At 39.3% G+C, this 18,040-nt stretch overlaps 1 protein-coding gene across 1 annotated transcript in view; it reads left to right on the top strand.

Moving 5' to 3' along the window:
• Positions 1-18,040, top strand: part of LOC126484038 (V-type proton ATPase subunit d) — a 68,498-nt gene that overhangs the window by 8,582 nt on the left and 41,876 nt on the right. Inside the window, exon 4 of the mRNA XM_050107373.1 lies at positions 9,035-9,192. Coding sequence (XP_049963330.1) covers positions 9,035-9,192 — 158 coding nt within the window. The remainder of the gene's footprint in view (positions 1-9,034; positions 9,193-18,040) is intronic.

Here is an 18,040-nt window from a genome sequence, read left to right as displayed (position 1 = left end):
ATGCCAATGAGTAGCAGAGAGTTTATATGAGGGTCATTCCATGTCAGTTAAACCAGGGCCTCGAGCTCATAGTCTCAGATTTGACTGAAATTCAGTACACTAATTCTACCATGTGTGGAACACTCATGTACAAAGTAGTAATTTCCCCTGCCAATTAGTTCCAGAATTACGACTTGTGAAAGAAGGTGGCGAGACCCGGAAATTGCAACCCGCATCTGGCAATCTATCTTCAGACCCAACTTCAGGTCTTAATAACTTTGGAACTATTCCACACAGTCCAGTGAAATTTTTACAACCCAGTAACATCCATTAAGAGAACACGCTCCATGAATCAAAACACCAACAACATATTTCTGAGGGAAAATAAAAAATTCCAAAATGTGATTAAAATAATGTAATACGTTAAAAGGTACATATTGTAGGTGCCCTCTATGCCAAATATAATTCACTCAAAAGGTTACCTATATTTTTTGTGTGGTGAGCTTAATTTGGCCTAAATACACACAGAACTCATCTTACCCATATGAGTCACGCAAACAGAGTTACATGCACACGAAAATACAAAAATTTGAAAAATTACCTGAAAAACATGGATTTTCGAAGTGTGGTAGCACAAAAGGGACAAGTGGTATCCAAGCCAAATTTCACACACTGCATAAGTAGACCATAATGATATATATCTCAAAATTTCAGCATGTTATTGCAAGACATTTGTGTACAATGGAAGTTGACAGGTGTATTTAGTGATGTGGCTATTGTTCCACAACACAATTTTGTAAAAACATATCGTAAACTGTTCTGCCTCTTCTTATCCTCTCCCACAACTGTTTAATCACTAAGCAACAACATATAGACAGATTAACACAACCTATCATTAATGTTTATTGCACCTTAACTGCTAAAAACCACTCGATTGTGCTTCAAACAGAAGTTCTCCCACACTTCAGCTACTCTACTCTGTACATTGAGTGGCAAATTGAAATGTCTTCCTGACACTGTGATAGGAACTAGAAATGTCATAAGAATATGTTCAAAAGGAATCCAACACCCGTCTGTCAAATGTGGCCAATGAAATGATCTTGCCGGTCCTGCTGCTGCCATGAAGTTCACAAATACATCACCCTCTGCTTCACAGCACTCTGCAACACATTCTAAGTACCATTTGTTATCATAAACAGCAATAACATAGCAACCTGGTTGTATGTTGCTGCTTTTGCTTCTGAATCCTGAGTCAGACACACTGTGAAGACACATGTTCTGCATGAACCTATAGTTATAATCGGACAGTCTGCTCATCTGAACATTGTCAGAGTCCGCTGGAGAGAAGTGATGATGGCTCCTTGTGCCTGCAACAGTTTTAACATGTTCTAGTCTGCTTTTTAGCAACTCTTCGACTGATTTCACCTCATCTTTCGAAACATAGAATGATTGTATGCCAGAGATATTTTTCTGTACCCAGCTAAATAATTGAAGACGTGTTAGAATGTGACCTTCTGTAGGGTGCTGCAGACTAGCTCGTGATGCCATGCGCTTAATGGTAGCACCAATACCATCACATACGTGTTTACCATGACTTGTTGCGAAAAAATTCCATTCTGTGTGAATCTGAAAATCATGGTAATGCATCATAAATTTTCGAGATTTTTACAGTTTTTGTACTGACTAGCTGCCTCATCACTGAAGTATTTCGCAAAATGTATGTGAGGCAGCTTGTTTTTCACATACGCCATGACAGTGCAAATGTGGGCATGAACTGCAATGGCAGCATGAATTAAACAGTCACTAAAAATGCACAGGTTCATGACAGACACGTCACCTGATTCACCTCTATAGTAAATCGCAAATGGCCGGAGAGTTGCTTGACTGTTGTCCCAATGCTATCCTTGGATGGCATCTTGAACTATAAATGCACAATTTTCAGAAAAGTCTAGTATTACTACAATTTCATCTTGTTTCAAATTATCCTTACAAAACTGGAGATAAGCCGATTGTGCTGTTTCTGTGAAGCTGTGTGTGGTCAGTTTGTCCATTTTTTGACAACACATTTCAATAAAATCTTCCACTGTACTTTGCTTTGTTTCAAGACTTGTGCGATCCATGTGTGTCCATTGTTTATAAGAAACAAGTTCATTGTCACCCACAGTTTGTTATTCATGTGTTCTGCAAGATTTGCCTTACCAGGACACTTTTCTCACCTGTGTATCATGCACTGGTAGGAACTGATGTCACACACTAGCAGCTTCATTGCACCTTTGTAATCCAGACCAGAATCCTTTATAGCAGCAAACATCAGCTTAGCATTTTAATGGGTCTCACATACACAAACATTGTGTGTGTCCCTTGCACTTACAGGCACAACCCATTTTGGCCGAAGATTGAAAAAAGATGATAAACCTACTTTGGTATTGGCATACTTTTCCTTGAATTCTACATATAGTTCTGATATGTTGCATAGCAACAATCTTTTTTGCATCTGTACACGTACCTTTCCCATTTTCACCGTTAGTCTTTTTTTCCAGGCATTATTCGGCTATAGTCATTATTTTCGTAAAACTCCGACACTAGCACCTTTATTTCTGAACTCAATTGCTTACCCTGAGCCTGCTGAAATTGTGGAAGCACTCCTTGGGTTGCTTTTATTTTCCTAGCTTGCTTTGCCATGTATGTAGAAACATTGAATTCCTTTGCAGTGTAGTCAATAGACCAGCTGGAAGGTGCAAGGATGAGAATAGCTACTATTTTCTGGTGTGTGAATATGGCACATTTTTCTTTCAAATCATGCACAATTTTGTCCAAATCAGAGCATTTCTGGCATGATTTCTGTTCCTTTGGAGCAGATAGTTCCTCCTCTTCCACCATTAGTGTGTCAGCTATTTTGTGTTTTAATTCCATTTGAGCTTCTTGTAGTTTTCTTCTACCATAGCTGGGCCTGTCTCTTTTCCCAACTTTGTGTGTCTTCATGGGAGACAAACCAAGAGCAGTCACTGAAGTATTTAATTGCTCATCTGCTGTGGTTGTAGGTGGCTGATACTCTTCGTCACTGCCATGTAAATTATCAGAAGATTCTTCATTTTTTAGCAGTGTAATACACCTGAAACATAACTGTTTTCCTGGTTTCATGTTAAGTCCCATGCACTGATTCACTTTCAGTACTGATTTTATAACAACTTCTCTGAGGCTACGCTTCACTGTCTTCTTATGAATCCAAAATTGATCAAAACAATTTCTTTGTAGGAAAGAATACTTATCCAGAAACACTTTCATATGATGATAACAAACACTAAAGTTTCCTGGAACTGTACTTCTTGTGCCCACAGGGTGTATCCTGGATCTCCATAGCAACAAATCTTGGTCTGGTTCATCCAGATCATACAGTACAAAGCGAATGCCACATTTTGTTCCATTTGTTGTTTTATGACATTCAGATGCTTGTGCTCTACCAGTACTGCAACTTGTTTGAACAAAAGCACCATTAGTACACTCTTCTGCCTCCATACTGACTTTCCACAACAGTACTGACCAGTCTGAACTGTTGTTGTTGTCGTGGTCTTCAGTCCTGAGACTGGTTTGATGTAGCTCTCCATGCTACTCTATCCTGTGCAAGCTGCTTCATCTCCCAGTACATACTGCAGCTTACATACTTCTGAATCTGCTTAGTGTATTCATCTCTTGGTCTCCCTCTACGATTTTTACCCTCCACGCTGACCTCCAATACTAAATTGGTGATCCCTCGATGCTTCAGAACATGTCCTACCAACCAATCCCTTCTTCTAGTCAAGTTGTGCCACAAACTCCTCTTCTCCCCAATTCTGTTCAGTACCTCCTCATTAGTAATGTGATCTACCCATCCAATCTTCAGCATTCTTCTGTAGCACCACATTTTGAAAACTTCTATTCTCTTCTTGTCAAAACTATTTATTGTCCAAGTTTCACTTCCATACATGGCTACGCTCCATACAAATACTTTAAGAAACGACTTCCTGACATTTAAATCTATACTCGATGTTAACAAATTTTTCTTCTTCAGAAACACTTTCCTTGCCAATGCCAGTCTACATTTTATATCCTCTCTACTTCGACCATCGTCAGTTATTTTGCTCCCAAAATAACAAAACTCTTTTACTACTTTAAGTGTCTCATTTCCTAATGTAATTCCCTCAGCATCACCCGACTTAATTCTACAACATTCCATTATCCTCATTTTGCTTTTGTTGATACGGTTACACGACAACCTAATCAACCGTGACAGTGGCTACCATATCAGTAAAGCCTGGGAGCCTGCAATCAGGAAAACCAGAGCAGAACTTTCTGTGCCACCAAGGGCCACGGACGGAGCAGACAGAGATGGATGCCGGGACACGAACCCCGCACATGCATCCCCCCCCAACCACTGGCGGCTCAAGGCGCATTGGGCAATTCCGTGGGCGCGTGATTGGCTGGCAGGAGGAAGGGGAGAGCGGTCCAGCAGAGATATCAGCCTGCGACCGACGATATCCTGGTACTTCGCCTGAAGATAGAGATGCATTCCTTCGAAACATTGCTACAAGACGACGACGCTACTGGTCTGACAACTGAAGACTTCATGTATGAAATTCCCTGAGAAAGCCTGCACTCACATAAAAGTCAATCACTTTGTTATAGCTTTAGGAGCTACACTCAGATGCTGCAGTATGGTGGCCATGCCCCTAGCAGCTTGTAGTGAGGTGGGTAACAGCGATGTGGTGTTGACCATCATCCGGCCAGCAACCTCTGACATATATACCCCAGAATGCTGATGACTCTGACTGACTGACCAGTAATATGTAGCCCAGTTGCACATGCCACACTGTGCATGTGCTGTCCGCGATGCAAGAAGGGACCGGAACTTTTGCATAGGGTGCCAACCTCCAAGTGGGAAGTCGTGCACATGAGTGGTGGCACAAGGCACCAAGGTGCTTACACCAGCATAGAAGGGAGGGTGGCTGTACCACCCCAACTGCCTCCCTAGCACAACCAACTGCCCTCTGGCAGGAGTCGAGCTGCTGCTGCTGCTGCGTGACCCTGGAGTGGCCCACCAGTGAAGCGAAGACAGTCCCAGAAGGCAGTTTTGGCACTAACAGGTGCTGTCCACACTGCAGGAGGGGTATTCTTCGGTGTGATGGTGCCCGGCATAGCCCTTTCATCATTGGTCTGCAAGGCTGTGAATTTCTGCTAGAGTCACAGCTGTTTATACAAGATAGTATCTCATTTGCTGTGTCATGGCGCCACATCTAGTCACGTTTCTGACAACATTTCTGCACTCTGCCGGTTGAGAAACTACTTGGCTCAATCTGTAACACCCCTGCTTTATTGCTGTGCTGGATGGTTTGTGGTGCTGGGCCTATTCTGTCTTTTAATATGAAAACAGCTATGGTCTTTTAATCGGTATAGCAACATCCTGTGTCTGTTGGCTGGCTGTGGCGTTTGCAATGCTATGCTTCTGCAGAAAATGGTGGTGGCTCTACAATCGAGATGAACATCAGAATTCCCAGACTCCTGAACCAGACTTGACAAGAGGCTCATTAACTTATACCACATATTGCTCATACTGCTCATTTCAGAGCCAAAAAATACTCTCTCCAAATAAGACGACTTACTTCAGAATGTAATACCATGTCATAAATGAATGAAAATAAGCAAAGTAGACTAATTTTCCTGTTCAACTATCACTTACTGCAGATACTGTTATGATGGTCAATATAGCAGCATTCAGGTTTTGAAGAAGATCCTGAATATGGGCTTTTGATGACAGCTGGTTATCTATTTAAACACTAGGAATTTGAATTGTCCATGCTGTGTAATCAAAATGTCAGTTTCAGTGGAATGGTGTGATAGAAACTGTAAAAACTGAGTCTTACTGTGATTTAGCATCAGTTTATTTTCTGCAAGGCATGAACTTGTCTTAACTGCACTTTTTGATACATTGCCTATGTTCCACTCAACATCCGTTAGTACCAGGAATCATCTGTTATATCATATATAAGAAACAGCAATGGTCACAGCACTGACCTCTTCGACACTTCCTGTTTAGCTGTGCCCCAAACATGTGTCATCTCATAGCCTTTCTCATTACTGTGTAGAATGACCTTTTGCTGTCTGTTCTTAAAGTATTTGTGAAACCAGTTGTGAACTGCTGCTCCTATTCCATATGGGTTCAGTTTCTGTAGTAATACTTTGTGGTCAACACAAATGCCTTAGTTAAATCAAAGAAGACTCCTACTGTTCCAAATTTTTTATTTCATCTATCCATTGCCTCGCAGAGAAAAAGGAAGATAGCATTTTTAGTTGCTAAACCTCTTCGGAATTCATATTGTATGTTTGACAGCAAATTACGTGAACTGAAATTATCAGTTGCCCTTATAAATACAGTCTTTTCAATAACTTTTGCAAACACCTATGGGCTTAGAAAAAGCTCTGAAATAAAGCAGTTTCACTATTACTTTGACTGGAAGCTGTGGAAGCTGTTTGATCATCTACCATACAGTTCTTTCCTTGCTCCTAGTAATTTCCATCTTTCTGTAAGTCTTGAGAAAACCAGAAAGCGTTTTTACAATGATGAAGAGCTGAAGACTGCCACACACTGGTTCCATTTCCAAGTGGCAGACTTTTGAGACACATGAATACAACAGTTTATCTCACAGTAAGATAGATTCTCTGGTGATTGTCGAAAAGTAGCTCAAGCATTGCTGTATCTGTTGCCAGTGAAAGTGCTTTTTTTGGTAACACATTGGGGAAACTTTTTGTAGATCTCCCTAGTATGTAGGCTAGTTTTGGCAACACAGATTCCCCTACAACTGTTGGTTATATTTTTTCTTGTGTTGTATAGTATTATAAATCGTCTGCAACAAGCCCCCATGACCGTTATCATGAACAGATATTGTGAAATATGTCTGAACTGATTTGAATTCTGATGCTTCCACTTTAATCTTCCATCACAGCATAATTTGAGTTGACTCTTCTGTTTACTTAAAGGTTTCTACTTCAAAGAATGTTCCTTTTAGACTGTCACTCCCAATAAAATGTCACATTGTCATTCATAATTTAAATCATGTAGACTTAAAATTAACTCTCCCTCTTTCCCCTTGTACAGAATCTTGAACTGAAAAGATATATAATATTCGAAATTTTGTGCCATATTTGACAATTAAATAAATTGGCTTTCCTCTGTGGATGACTGCAGATTTCACTAAAGATCGACCTGATTCTTGGTGCAGTTGGCTGTAAGCTGGTAGCAATTGCCATAACTTATACAGAGTTCAACAGCATTAACAGTGGGATATAAAAAGTATTTAACTTTGAAACAAATTGGCAAATTTATTGAAACACACATTGGAAACAAAAAATATATATGCCAAGTACTTGTTTTTTAATATAACACCATACAAATAGTCACCATCTCATTCTGTGCATTCCTCCAGGTGGCAAACAAAAGCTTCCATCATCTGACCCAGTATGTTCAGTGGAATCTGCTCCACAGCTGTACACATTCTTTTCTTGCGTTCATCCACAATGTGACGACATGTAGCTTATGCTTAAATCTTTAGTATCCTCACTAGAAAAATTCAGGCGCATTCAAATTGGGTGATTGTGCTGGCCAGTGAATGTCTGCAAACGTAGAAATAAAGTGACCAGGAAAATGGCACTGCAAGACATTCACTGAATGGCAAGCCATATGATTTGTTGCCCAGTTCTGGTAAAACCACATCGTTGCTCAACATTTAAAGAAAAGTCATTTAATATTTGGACCTAGCTATCACTAATGACCATTGGTGCATCGCCATGTCAGTCCTCAAAAAATATGGACTGGTGATTCCAGATGAAGCTACACTGCACCACACAAATGTTCACTGTATAGGGTTTTCTAATGCAGCCAGTGAAAATTATGTTGGTTATGTGATACTCAGTACCTGTAATTCTGTTTATTTATTCCATTGTCTACATGAAGCAAGCTTCATCCGATATCTACTGTTTTGCATCTGTGGGTTGTATACTAAAAGTTCCAGCAGGTGCAAGGCAAAGCTTCATCGGGCAGCTGCATCTCGTTTATTTAGTTTCTGCACAGCCTGAAATTTGTATGGGTAGAAGTGGAGGCTGTTATGAATAATGCTCCACTGGGAACAATCTTGACATTTTTAGCACCAAAACATATTTGGCGGCATGGTAAGGACTTCAGATGAGTTGCTTGATGCACCTGCTACACTTGCTTTGCGGACTGCTGCATCCTTTGTTGCCCTGCACTCTTCTTCATTGCACAAGATGCAGTTGTCTGGAATTGTTGACCCCACCCTTCCACCCCATACAATCATCTGATGATCCAAGACTTTCATCATGTCATTTCAACTCAAAATAGTGATGAAAGACTCGCTAAATTGTGATGAGAGTCCCGTTGTCGTTTTTTAAAAGTGCTTTGACAGCGAATGCTCGATGCTCGGAACTACACAAGTTCGTAATTACAAATGACCAGTGCCTCGGTGCAGCATGTGCATACTTGTTTTTGCAGGCACAACAGCAGTGCTATACTATGACTCAGATTGTACTATTCATTGTGTTGGACCCTGTATATGCTTTGCCAATTCATGGAGCTATATTTCTATGATGCCTTTCTGCAAAAGTTACCATGTAACTGAAGGAAAAAGAAATGCTACCCACATTGCCGTGGGTGGTGTGAGTTTTAAAGTTATTTCATTTAGTGTAATTGTTTTGGAATAGTCACTGTTCTTCTTATCATCTTTTTCACCTAACAAATAAGTATGTACTCTTTCTAATTAAACATATTGTATTTGCAATATTCCTCAAATTTTGTACTGACTGCTCCAGAAATATGTTTCTTGACACACAAATAGTTCTGACTGAACCTTCTTTATTAGCCGTCAGTTAACACCTTTTTCTGCTGTTTAAGAGCATTTCCTTGTTTTAGAATGTGGGCATTCTGACATTAATTTAACTGAAAGAATAACTACACAGCTGAAGACAGTAATTGAACTTGTAATATTACTTAACTAAATGTTTTTCTCAGCTCCGTTCTTTGTGGACTGCATCAGTGAACAAGATCTTGATGAAATGAATATAGAAATAATACGAAACACCCTGTACAAGGCATACTTAGAAGCATTCTACTCTTTCTGCAAAGAACTTGGTGGTACAACAGCTGACACTATGTGTGAAATTCTTGCTGTAAGTGAAACAGTACTTATGATTTGTTATGATTAATTAAGCTACTAATAATTTACATCTTTTGTTTGTGCTTATATTATTGTCTATGAATTTCTGCAAAATATGGGAGAAAGGCATGTACCTTACCTCTGCATGTCTCTTGTTTAGCTAAGATAGTGGCTAGTAATTAGTGTTTGAAAATGTATGAACTTAAGAAATGTTTCATCTCTAATACCATATCTTCCTTTGAATTTTCAGTGTTTAATTGAAAGGGAGTAAGCAGCAGTAGCATCCTGTGGGATAACTATAATCTTTATGTGACAATCTAAGGGAGGTGTTGCAATGTTTGACATTGGATGTACATTCAGGAGGCTGTCTCTCAATCCAGATTTAAGTGTTCCATTGGTTCCTTTAATCACTGGAATTGAATCCAGAGATTCCTTAAAAAAGGACACAGCTTGTCTCATTCTGTCCTTGCTGAATCTGAGCTGGTACTCATCATTAATGACCTCTAGATGAATGATGCATTTAGTCTAACCTTAGTCCCTTCTTAATGGCCGCTTGGAGTATGTAGCGAACCCATAAGTCATGCTAAGGCTGGGATGCGACAGTGTGAATTGAAATCTAACAACCCACAAAATCTGATCTCCATGATGATGAATTTTTGGTGTACCCTTTGTGTTAATCGAATTGCAGTTGCACAGATTAAATAGGCAACCTAATCGATGGCATTCATATGGCACAAATAATGCTCTGAATGGTTTCATAACTTTAAATTTGTCATCATTTGCACCTGGCAACATTCCACAAGCAGATGTTAAGCAAGGCTAACTATACACTTTACAGACAACAATCTGTGTTTCAGTATCATTACAATGATCAGGAATGGTGAGGCGCCCTATGACAGTTCAAAAGCTGACCAACTGTGGAGAACTGCACAGCCTGTTGAGTAATGAACACTATCTGCCATAGAACTGATAACCCTCTGACTGCTGTGGACTAGTTAACTCATCCAGTCGTCTCATTGCTGTCGATGAGATTAAGCACACTGAGCCACAGGTACCTGTGTTCTCTAGAGTGTTAAGACACAGAACTGAATTTCTGCGACATACTTTGAGTTCCAGTTGCATATTGGAATGTGTATCTACATTTGCTGCTGTGGTCCCTCACTGCAGATTTCGATATCGATATTTTTTTTTGTTAGTATTAACTTCATACTCTTCTGTTGTACATTGCTGTGGTTCCACAGATAGTATCCAAAAATGATCACTAGGAGTGACAGAGAGTGTAAATTCTCTGATGTCAGTACAGTGATGAGTCATCAACAGTGTCTCAAAGTAATAGTCCTCAGCCCTAAAAATGAGCTGGTACAACACACTAGTTTGATGTTTCTACGAGAGGTGGAGTCAGCAGACATTCAGGATCTGTAGAATCAGAAAATGAAATACTTCGGGAAAGAACACACCTTAGTAACACTTTTGATCACAAACAAACTTATTTCCGGCCGTTAAATAATGCGTTTGATGAGTTGCGTTCAGGGCACACGTCAGTCGGTTAATGACTCAGACATACTCTTATTTTTTATGATATTCCTGTCAGAAGACCTGTTTCATTTTACAGCAGACAAAATATGTTGATTTTGCATATATACCAAGGCAAATACTCGTGACTCTGTGCATTATTGACTATCAAGGTGGAATGATAGGCGATTTTAGGAACTATAGTTTTGTTGCTATTTGTCTTCTGATTTTTCAAGTTAAAAAGTTGAAAATAAATGCTTATTGGTCCATAGATATACTTTTATCACTCCAGTTTTAGCAAAATTATTTCTAGAGACCATTTTATTTTACTTTTGAAAATGCTACACTTTTGTGGCAACTGTACAGGTGACAGTTTGTTCAAAATTAGGAATATTGTTGATAAAGTTCATACAGCATTTCACAGTTCATTTAGTCCACATAGGAAGCTTTACATGATGAAAATCTTTCATTGTTGCAAGATTGATGATCTTTTAAACAGTTTATCCATTCAAGCAAAGTAGAATCAGAAAATACATATCTGTGCTGTTTGTCTGTCGTACTGGGTACATTTTGCAAGTCGTTGTATATACTGCTGCACTGTTTATCACCATCATCATCATTGTTAAAGGTTATCTTAAATCCCATGAATTAAAATAAATAAAACATTGATCTTGCCAAAAGCTGAGAAGTGAATTTTCTGTTATATCTCTCTGGGCTGTCCTTGGATAGTTAGTGTGCCTGGGTGACTCAGTGGCTCAATGCAGGCTTGATTCCACTTGTGCAACGAGAGCTGCATGTCTCCCTTAGTGTGGAACTTAGTCCCTGGCACATCCTGCAGTGCTTCTAGGTTTTTTAGGCACGGCAGACGTGTTTACCAGACCGGATGTGATTACCACAGTCACCAGTTACAGAAATATTTTTCACAAACTCTGTGTCTTTTAAACCAAATAAAAACAGCTTCAGTACCCTCTACTTATCGTGTACTATAAGTACAGTGTGTCAAGGCTGTATCAGAAACATATTACAACCTACCAAATTCTTTATTCACAACTTCACCAATATGATGAGTAAGACGACAAATCAAATGACAAGAACACGTTAGCAGTAGAAGCATTACTACCAATGCTTACAATAGCAGTGGTCAACCAGTCATTACCATGACTGAAAGTATCATTGTTACTAATAATAAAGTTAAATACACATCCTACAAATACAAAAGTACCATCAGGGGTAGAGGTGGAGGAATCTACTTTCAGTTTATTCTTCACGACACTAGCTAGAGGGCCATTCCCAATTTTTAAGTCTGTTGACAACATTGATGTGAAGAGTGGAACTGGAATTGGTGCCACGAAGAATAAACTGAAAGGAGTTGCCTGCACCTCTGTCCTTGTGTGTTTGTAAGATGTGTATTTAATTTCAATGTTAATAATAATTATACTTTTAGTCATGATAATGGTTGGTTGACTGTTGCCATTGTACAAGTTGATAGTAATGCTTCTGCTGCGGTGTACCAGAGTTTTGATTCTCATAACGTGATTTGTTATCACACTTATTGTATGGGTGTAGTTATGACTACAGACTTTGTTAGGGCATACTGTTTCTGATAAGGCCTTGACTCTCCATGGTCATCAAGACCGCCCAAGGCAAAGTTAGGTAGCAGGAACATTGCTTGAACTGAATGATGTTGCATGGCTGATTATCTGAGAGTATTTAAAGAGATTTTACAATATTTCAGACCAGCGCCGTAACTAAATGCTTTTACAGATGGGTCTAAGCAGGACATCGGTACCTGTGCTGTGGCTTACCCTGATTGTGTGTACAAGATCTGCTTCCTGAATGAATTCACTGCTTATGGTACAGATGTACATGCAATTTTGAGGACAGTGGAGGAGATTAAGCATGAAAGTTTCTCTCATCTGTTTTGACTGTGTTCACTCAGTGATACGTAGTACATGTATCCAAAAGGGAAATTATCAATTTATCCAGAACACCACTTGCCAGGCATTGTGATTGATGAACTCTGACACAGAGTTGAAGCAGGATAGAATGACGTGCCCGTATTTGTCATCCAAACTCACTTTGACTCGGTGCCCAACTGGATTAGATCAGTTGTTGCTGCCATATGTGGCAGATCTGTGTATAAATTTCACATCCTGTCTAGCACCAGATAACCTACAAATTTAGTTGTGTATTCTTCCTGCTGTACTGTGTACCCTTAGTAAGTAAAATTTTGAATTTATTACCCTTTCTGGTGTTGCAGTCTTAGTGGCCAGCAATCACCAAATCAGAAGTTCCCAATTTTTTGCAACTCCAGATTTGTAACACACTGATGGAACTAGTTCTTTTTTACCTACAAGAGAAAAAACACTCTCTCTGAATACAATACATACATTTTCCTTGTACCATTAATGCCTACAACTATCTTTTTTCAGCCTGTGGCACCAAGAATTCCTTGTTTCGATTAACAAAACTGAGTGTTACATATGTTGCCATCAGTAATATAATCTAAAATTACTATTTTGCTTTATGGATATGTTCAGCACATACATTATGGTTTGTTCTGGTAGAGATGCCTCTACCTCCATAGTTTTGAGTTGCTGGTAACAATTCTCAGTATCTGCATCTACATCTACTCTACAAACCACCATGAGGTGTAGGGCAAAGGATACGTCCCACTGTACCAATTATTAGGATTCCTTCGTGTTCCATTCACATATGGAGTGCGGGAAGAATGATGATTTGAATGGCTCCTTGCATGCTGTAATTATTCTACTCTTATCCTCATGATCTCTGTGTGAGCAATATGTGAGGGTTGTAGTATATTCTTGGAGTAATCATTTAAGTCCAGTTTTGAAAATTTATTAATAGCCTTTCTTGGGATAGTTTGTCTGTCTTCAAGAGACTTCCAATTCATTTGCCTCAGTATATCTGACCCTCCCCCATGGATTAAACAAACCTTTGATGATTCATGCTGCCCTTATCTGTATAAGTTCAATATCCCTGTTAGTCCTATCTGTACGGGTCCCACACACTTGAGCTATATTGTAGAACTGGTTTCACGAGTGATTTTTAAGAAATGTCCTTTGTAGACTGATTGCACGTCCATAACATTCTATCAATAAACTGAAGGCACCTGCTTTATCCACAACTGCATCTATGTGATCATTCATTTTCATGTCCCTACAAAGTGTTACATCCAGGTATTTGTATGAGTTGGCAGGTTCCAACAATGACTCATTGATATTATAGGCATAGGATAATACATTTTTTCTTTTTGTGAAGTGCAAAATTTTATGGTTCTGAAGATTTAGAGCAAGCTGCGAAGCTCTGCACCTCATTGAAATCTTATCAAGATTTTATTGAATATTTAGTTTCTTTCAGATGATACTTCATTATAGATAACAGGATCATCTGCAAAGATCCTGATTTTACTATTGATATTTCTTGCAAGGTCATTAATATACAAAATGGACAGTAAGGGTCTCAACACAATTCCCTGGAGCACACCCGAAGTTACTTGTACATCTGATGATGACTCTCCATCCAGGATAACATGCTGTGTCCTCCCTATCAGAAAGTTCTCAATCCAGTCACAAATTTCACTTGATACCCCATATGATTGTACTTTCGACAATAATCATAGGTGTGGTACTGAGTCAAATGCTTTTCAGAAATCAAGAAATACTGCATCTACCTGATTGCCTTGATCCAAAGCTTTCAGTATCTCATGTGAGAAGTGTGTGTCACGTTTCACATGATCAGTGTTTACGAAATCTGTGCTGGTTGGCATTGAGGTCATTCTGTTCAAGATATCTCATTATGTGTGTGCTCAGAATGTGTTCTAAGATTCTACAACAAATCGATGTCAGAGATGTTGGACGGTAGTTTTGTGGATCATTTCTACTACCATTCTTGTGAACGGGTGTGACCTGTGCCTTTTTCCAAGAACTGGACATGGTTTTTGTTCAAGGGATCTATGATAGGCTATAGTTAGAAGAGGGACTAACTCAGCTGCAAATTCAGTATAGAATCTTACAGGGGTTCCATTGAGCCCTGGAGCTTTGTTCAGTTTTAACCATTTCAGCTGTTTCTCAACACCACTGGCACTAATATTTATTCCATTCATCTTTTCAGTGGTACAAGGATTAAATTGGGACATTTCTCCTGGGTTTTCCTTTGTAAAGGAACTTTTAAAAGCTTATGCTTTGCTACCCTCAATTTTGGTTCCTCTCTCATTCACTAGCGGCTGGACATAAAAACTTTGGTGTAACTAATAGCCTTTACATATGACCAGACTTTCTTTGGGTTCTGTGAAAGCTTGCTTGACATTATTCGACTACGGTAGGCATTGAAGGCATTACGCATTTGTCTTGACAGCCAAACTCATTTCATTAAGCATCTCTCTATCTATAGCCCTACGCTTTGTTGTAAAACTATGAGGGGCGTTTGAAAAGTCTGTGCAAAGTCCGAGAGATGACACCACCGGCATGTATCGAGGTCATTTTAGTTAGTAGCATCTTTGGAAAGAATGCACACCAAATTCAGTCATATTGGTCTATTTCTTTGTGTTTGGCATTCGTGTGAATCAAGGAAGTAGAGTGACTGTAAAAAAATGGACGAAAAAGAATTTCTGTGGTGATTAAACATTACTTAATGAAAGGCAAAACGCCTCAGGAGACTAAAGAGAAGCTTGATAAACATTACGGTGACTCTGCACCTTCGATTAGAACAGTTTATGGACGCCCTGTGGAGGTTACGACTCCAGAAATAATTGATAAAATCCATGATATGGTGATGGATGACAGAAGAGTTAAGGTGCATGAGATTGCTAGTGCTGTGGGCATCTCCAGTGAACGAGTACATAATATTTTGCATAAACATTTGGACATGAGAAAGCTATCCGCAAGATGGGTTCCGCGATTGCTCACGCTTGACCAAAAAGAGAATCGTGTGAAGTGTTGCAAGGATGGTTTGCAGCTGTTCAGGAAGAATCTGCAGGAATTTAAGTGTCTTTTCATCACGGTGGATGAAACGTGGATACATTACTATACTTCTGAGGCCAAACAACAGTCTAAACAATGGGTTACCAAGGGAGAATCTGGAGCAAAAAGGCAGAGATCATTCCTTCAGCCAGAAAGGTTATGGTGACTGTCTTTTGGGATTCGCAAGGGATAATCCTCATCGACTATCTGGAAAAGGGTAAAAATATTACAGGTGTGTATTATTCATCGTTATTGAACTGTTTTTTTCCATCACGACAGTGCACCAGCACCCACCTTAGCAGTTGTGGTCGCAAAATTATTTGAAATAGGATTCCAACTCGTTTCACATCTCCCCTATTCTCCAGACTTGGCTCCCGTGGACTACTATTTGTTCCCCAATCTGAAGAAATGGCTGGCGAGACAAAGATTTTATTCAAATGAGGAGGTGATTGCAGCAAGTAATAGCTATTTTGCAGACTTGGACAATTCCTATTATTTGGAAGGGATCAACAAATTAGAGCAGTGTGGGATGAAGTATATAATTCTAAAAGGAGACTGTCAAAAAATAAAAAAGGATTACCCTAAACACGTAAGTAGTTCTTATTTTTGCACGGACTTTTCAAACAGACCTCGTATTATGCAGTAATCTATTTCTTTAAAAGTTTCTTTACAGTGACTGTATACCACAGAGGTTCCCTTCCGTTATGAACAGTCAGACATTTGGAAATAGTTAATGAGATGAGGCTCAGCGATTCCCTTCCGTGACTTTGCCTTTGATGGTTAGGTAGCGCTAATATTTTTGTTGCTGCTGGAGAGATTCGTGAAGGCAATCGACTTATTTTCTGTCTGTAGCTTCTTGTTCATTTTTATAAAACTGTCAGTTTCGGGCAGTGTCACCCATCTTGAGATCTGCATTTCTTGTAGTTGCAAAGTAGTCAGTCTTAACAGAGCAGTCAGTTTGTTTCATACATTTGTTGTGTTGGTGTTTAATCATAATTGGCCGCTAGTATGTATCACTGTTTAAGCCTTTCATTGCCTATGTTTCCATTACCCATCTCACATAATGCTGTATAAAGCTGTAAGATATTTTTAATTGGCATATTGGTGGTTGCTGAGTGAGTGATTCCTTTACCAATTCCTCTAAACCCATGCCAATACAAATCATTGGTTGTCCCCCTCCTCCTCAGGCAGATCAGATTGTCTCATCCCCATTACTGGTTCCTACTTGAATGGCCTACATAGCCTTGATTTGGTACTGAATCAAAAGCATTTTGAAAGTGTAGAAACACCAGATTAATCTGGTTTCCTCTATCTATGCCATTGAAGATATCATGTATGCAGAGTGCAGGTTCAAGTTTGCATGATCACCATTTTCAAAACAGTGTTTTAAATGTGAAATATGTTTTAAGCTTTTGTTACAAATAAATATGAATGCTATAGACACGAGTCTGTTCACTTGTACTTAAAGCTGCTGATTGATCTGTGTGTAAATAATAGCAGTGGCTTCCAGAATTAACTGAGTATAGATGATTCCAGGAATTATAGAATGAAAGTTTCACTGTGGAGTGGAGTGGGTGCTGGCAGGTTAAAACTGTGTGCCGGACCAAGACTCAAACTTGGGTCCTTAGCCTTTCATGGGCAAGTGCTCTACCAACTGAACTATGTAAGCACAACTCACAGTGTGCCCTGATAGCCTTGCTTCTTACAATACCGCATCTCCTACCTTCCAAACCTCTTAGAAGCTCTCCTGTGAAGCTTACAGGACTAGGATTCCTGAAAGAAAGGACATTGCACTCCTGGAAGAAAGTATATTGCAGAGATTTGGTTTAGCCACAGCCTGCCGGGAAGTTTTATATCAGAGCACACACTTCTGCAGAGTGAAAATTTCATTCTGGAAACATCCCCTAGATTGTAACTAAGCCATGTCTCCGCAGTACCCTTTTTTCCAGGAATGCTAGTTCTGAAAGTTTAGCAGGAGAGCTGCAGTGAGGTCTGGAGATGAGGTACTAGTGGAAGTAATGCTGTGAGGAGGGTATTAGCTCACCAGAAAACAATAGTTAAGAAAAATGGATGTTCTACCTGGGAGATTAACAGGCCACTATAAAAGCCAGAAGGCCGACACCGGATACAGAGGATACTATGATGTCAAAGTCCATAACTTTCATTCCATAAGTTGCCAAAGTTTTGTCTAAGATAACCAGAATCTTACAGAAATTTCAAGTTAATCTAATGCTGCTAGTACTAACTTTACTAGTTGTTAGTCAGGACTATTTATTCACATTATCTCTACATACATTCAGAACATTTTTAATTATATTAATAATTTTAAAATTATTGTTATTTCTTAGGAAACTATGATGTAAAACA

The sequence above is a fragment of the Schistocerca serialis genome, chromosome 6 (assembly GCF_023864345.2).
Source record: "Schistocerca serialis cubense isolate TAMUIC-IGC-003099 chromosome 6, iqSchSeri2.2, whole genome shotgun sequence".
NCBI classification, from domain to species: Eukaryota; Metazoa; Arthropoda; class Insecta; order Orthoptera; family Acrididae; genus Schistocerca; species Schistocerca serialis.
The sequence above is the reverse complement of the archived record's forward strand: the minus strand, read 5'-3'. Positions and strand labels throughout refer to the sequence as shown.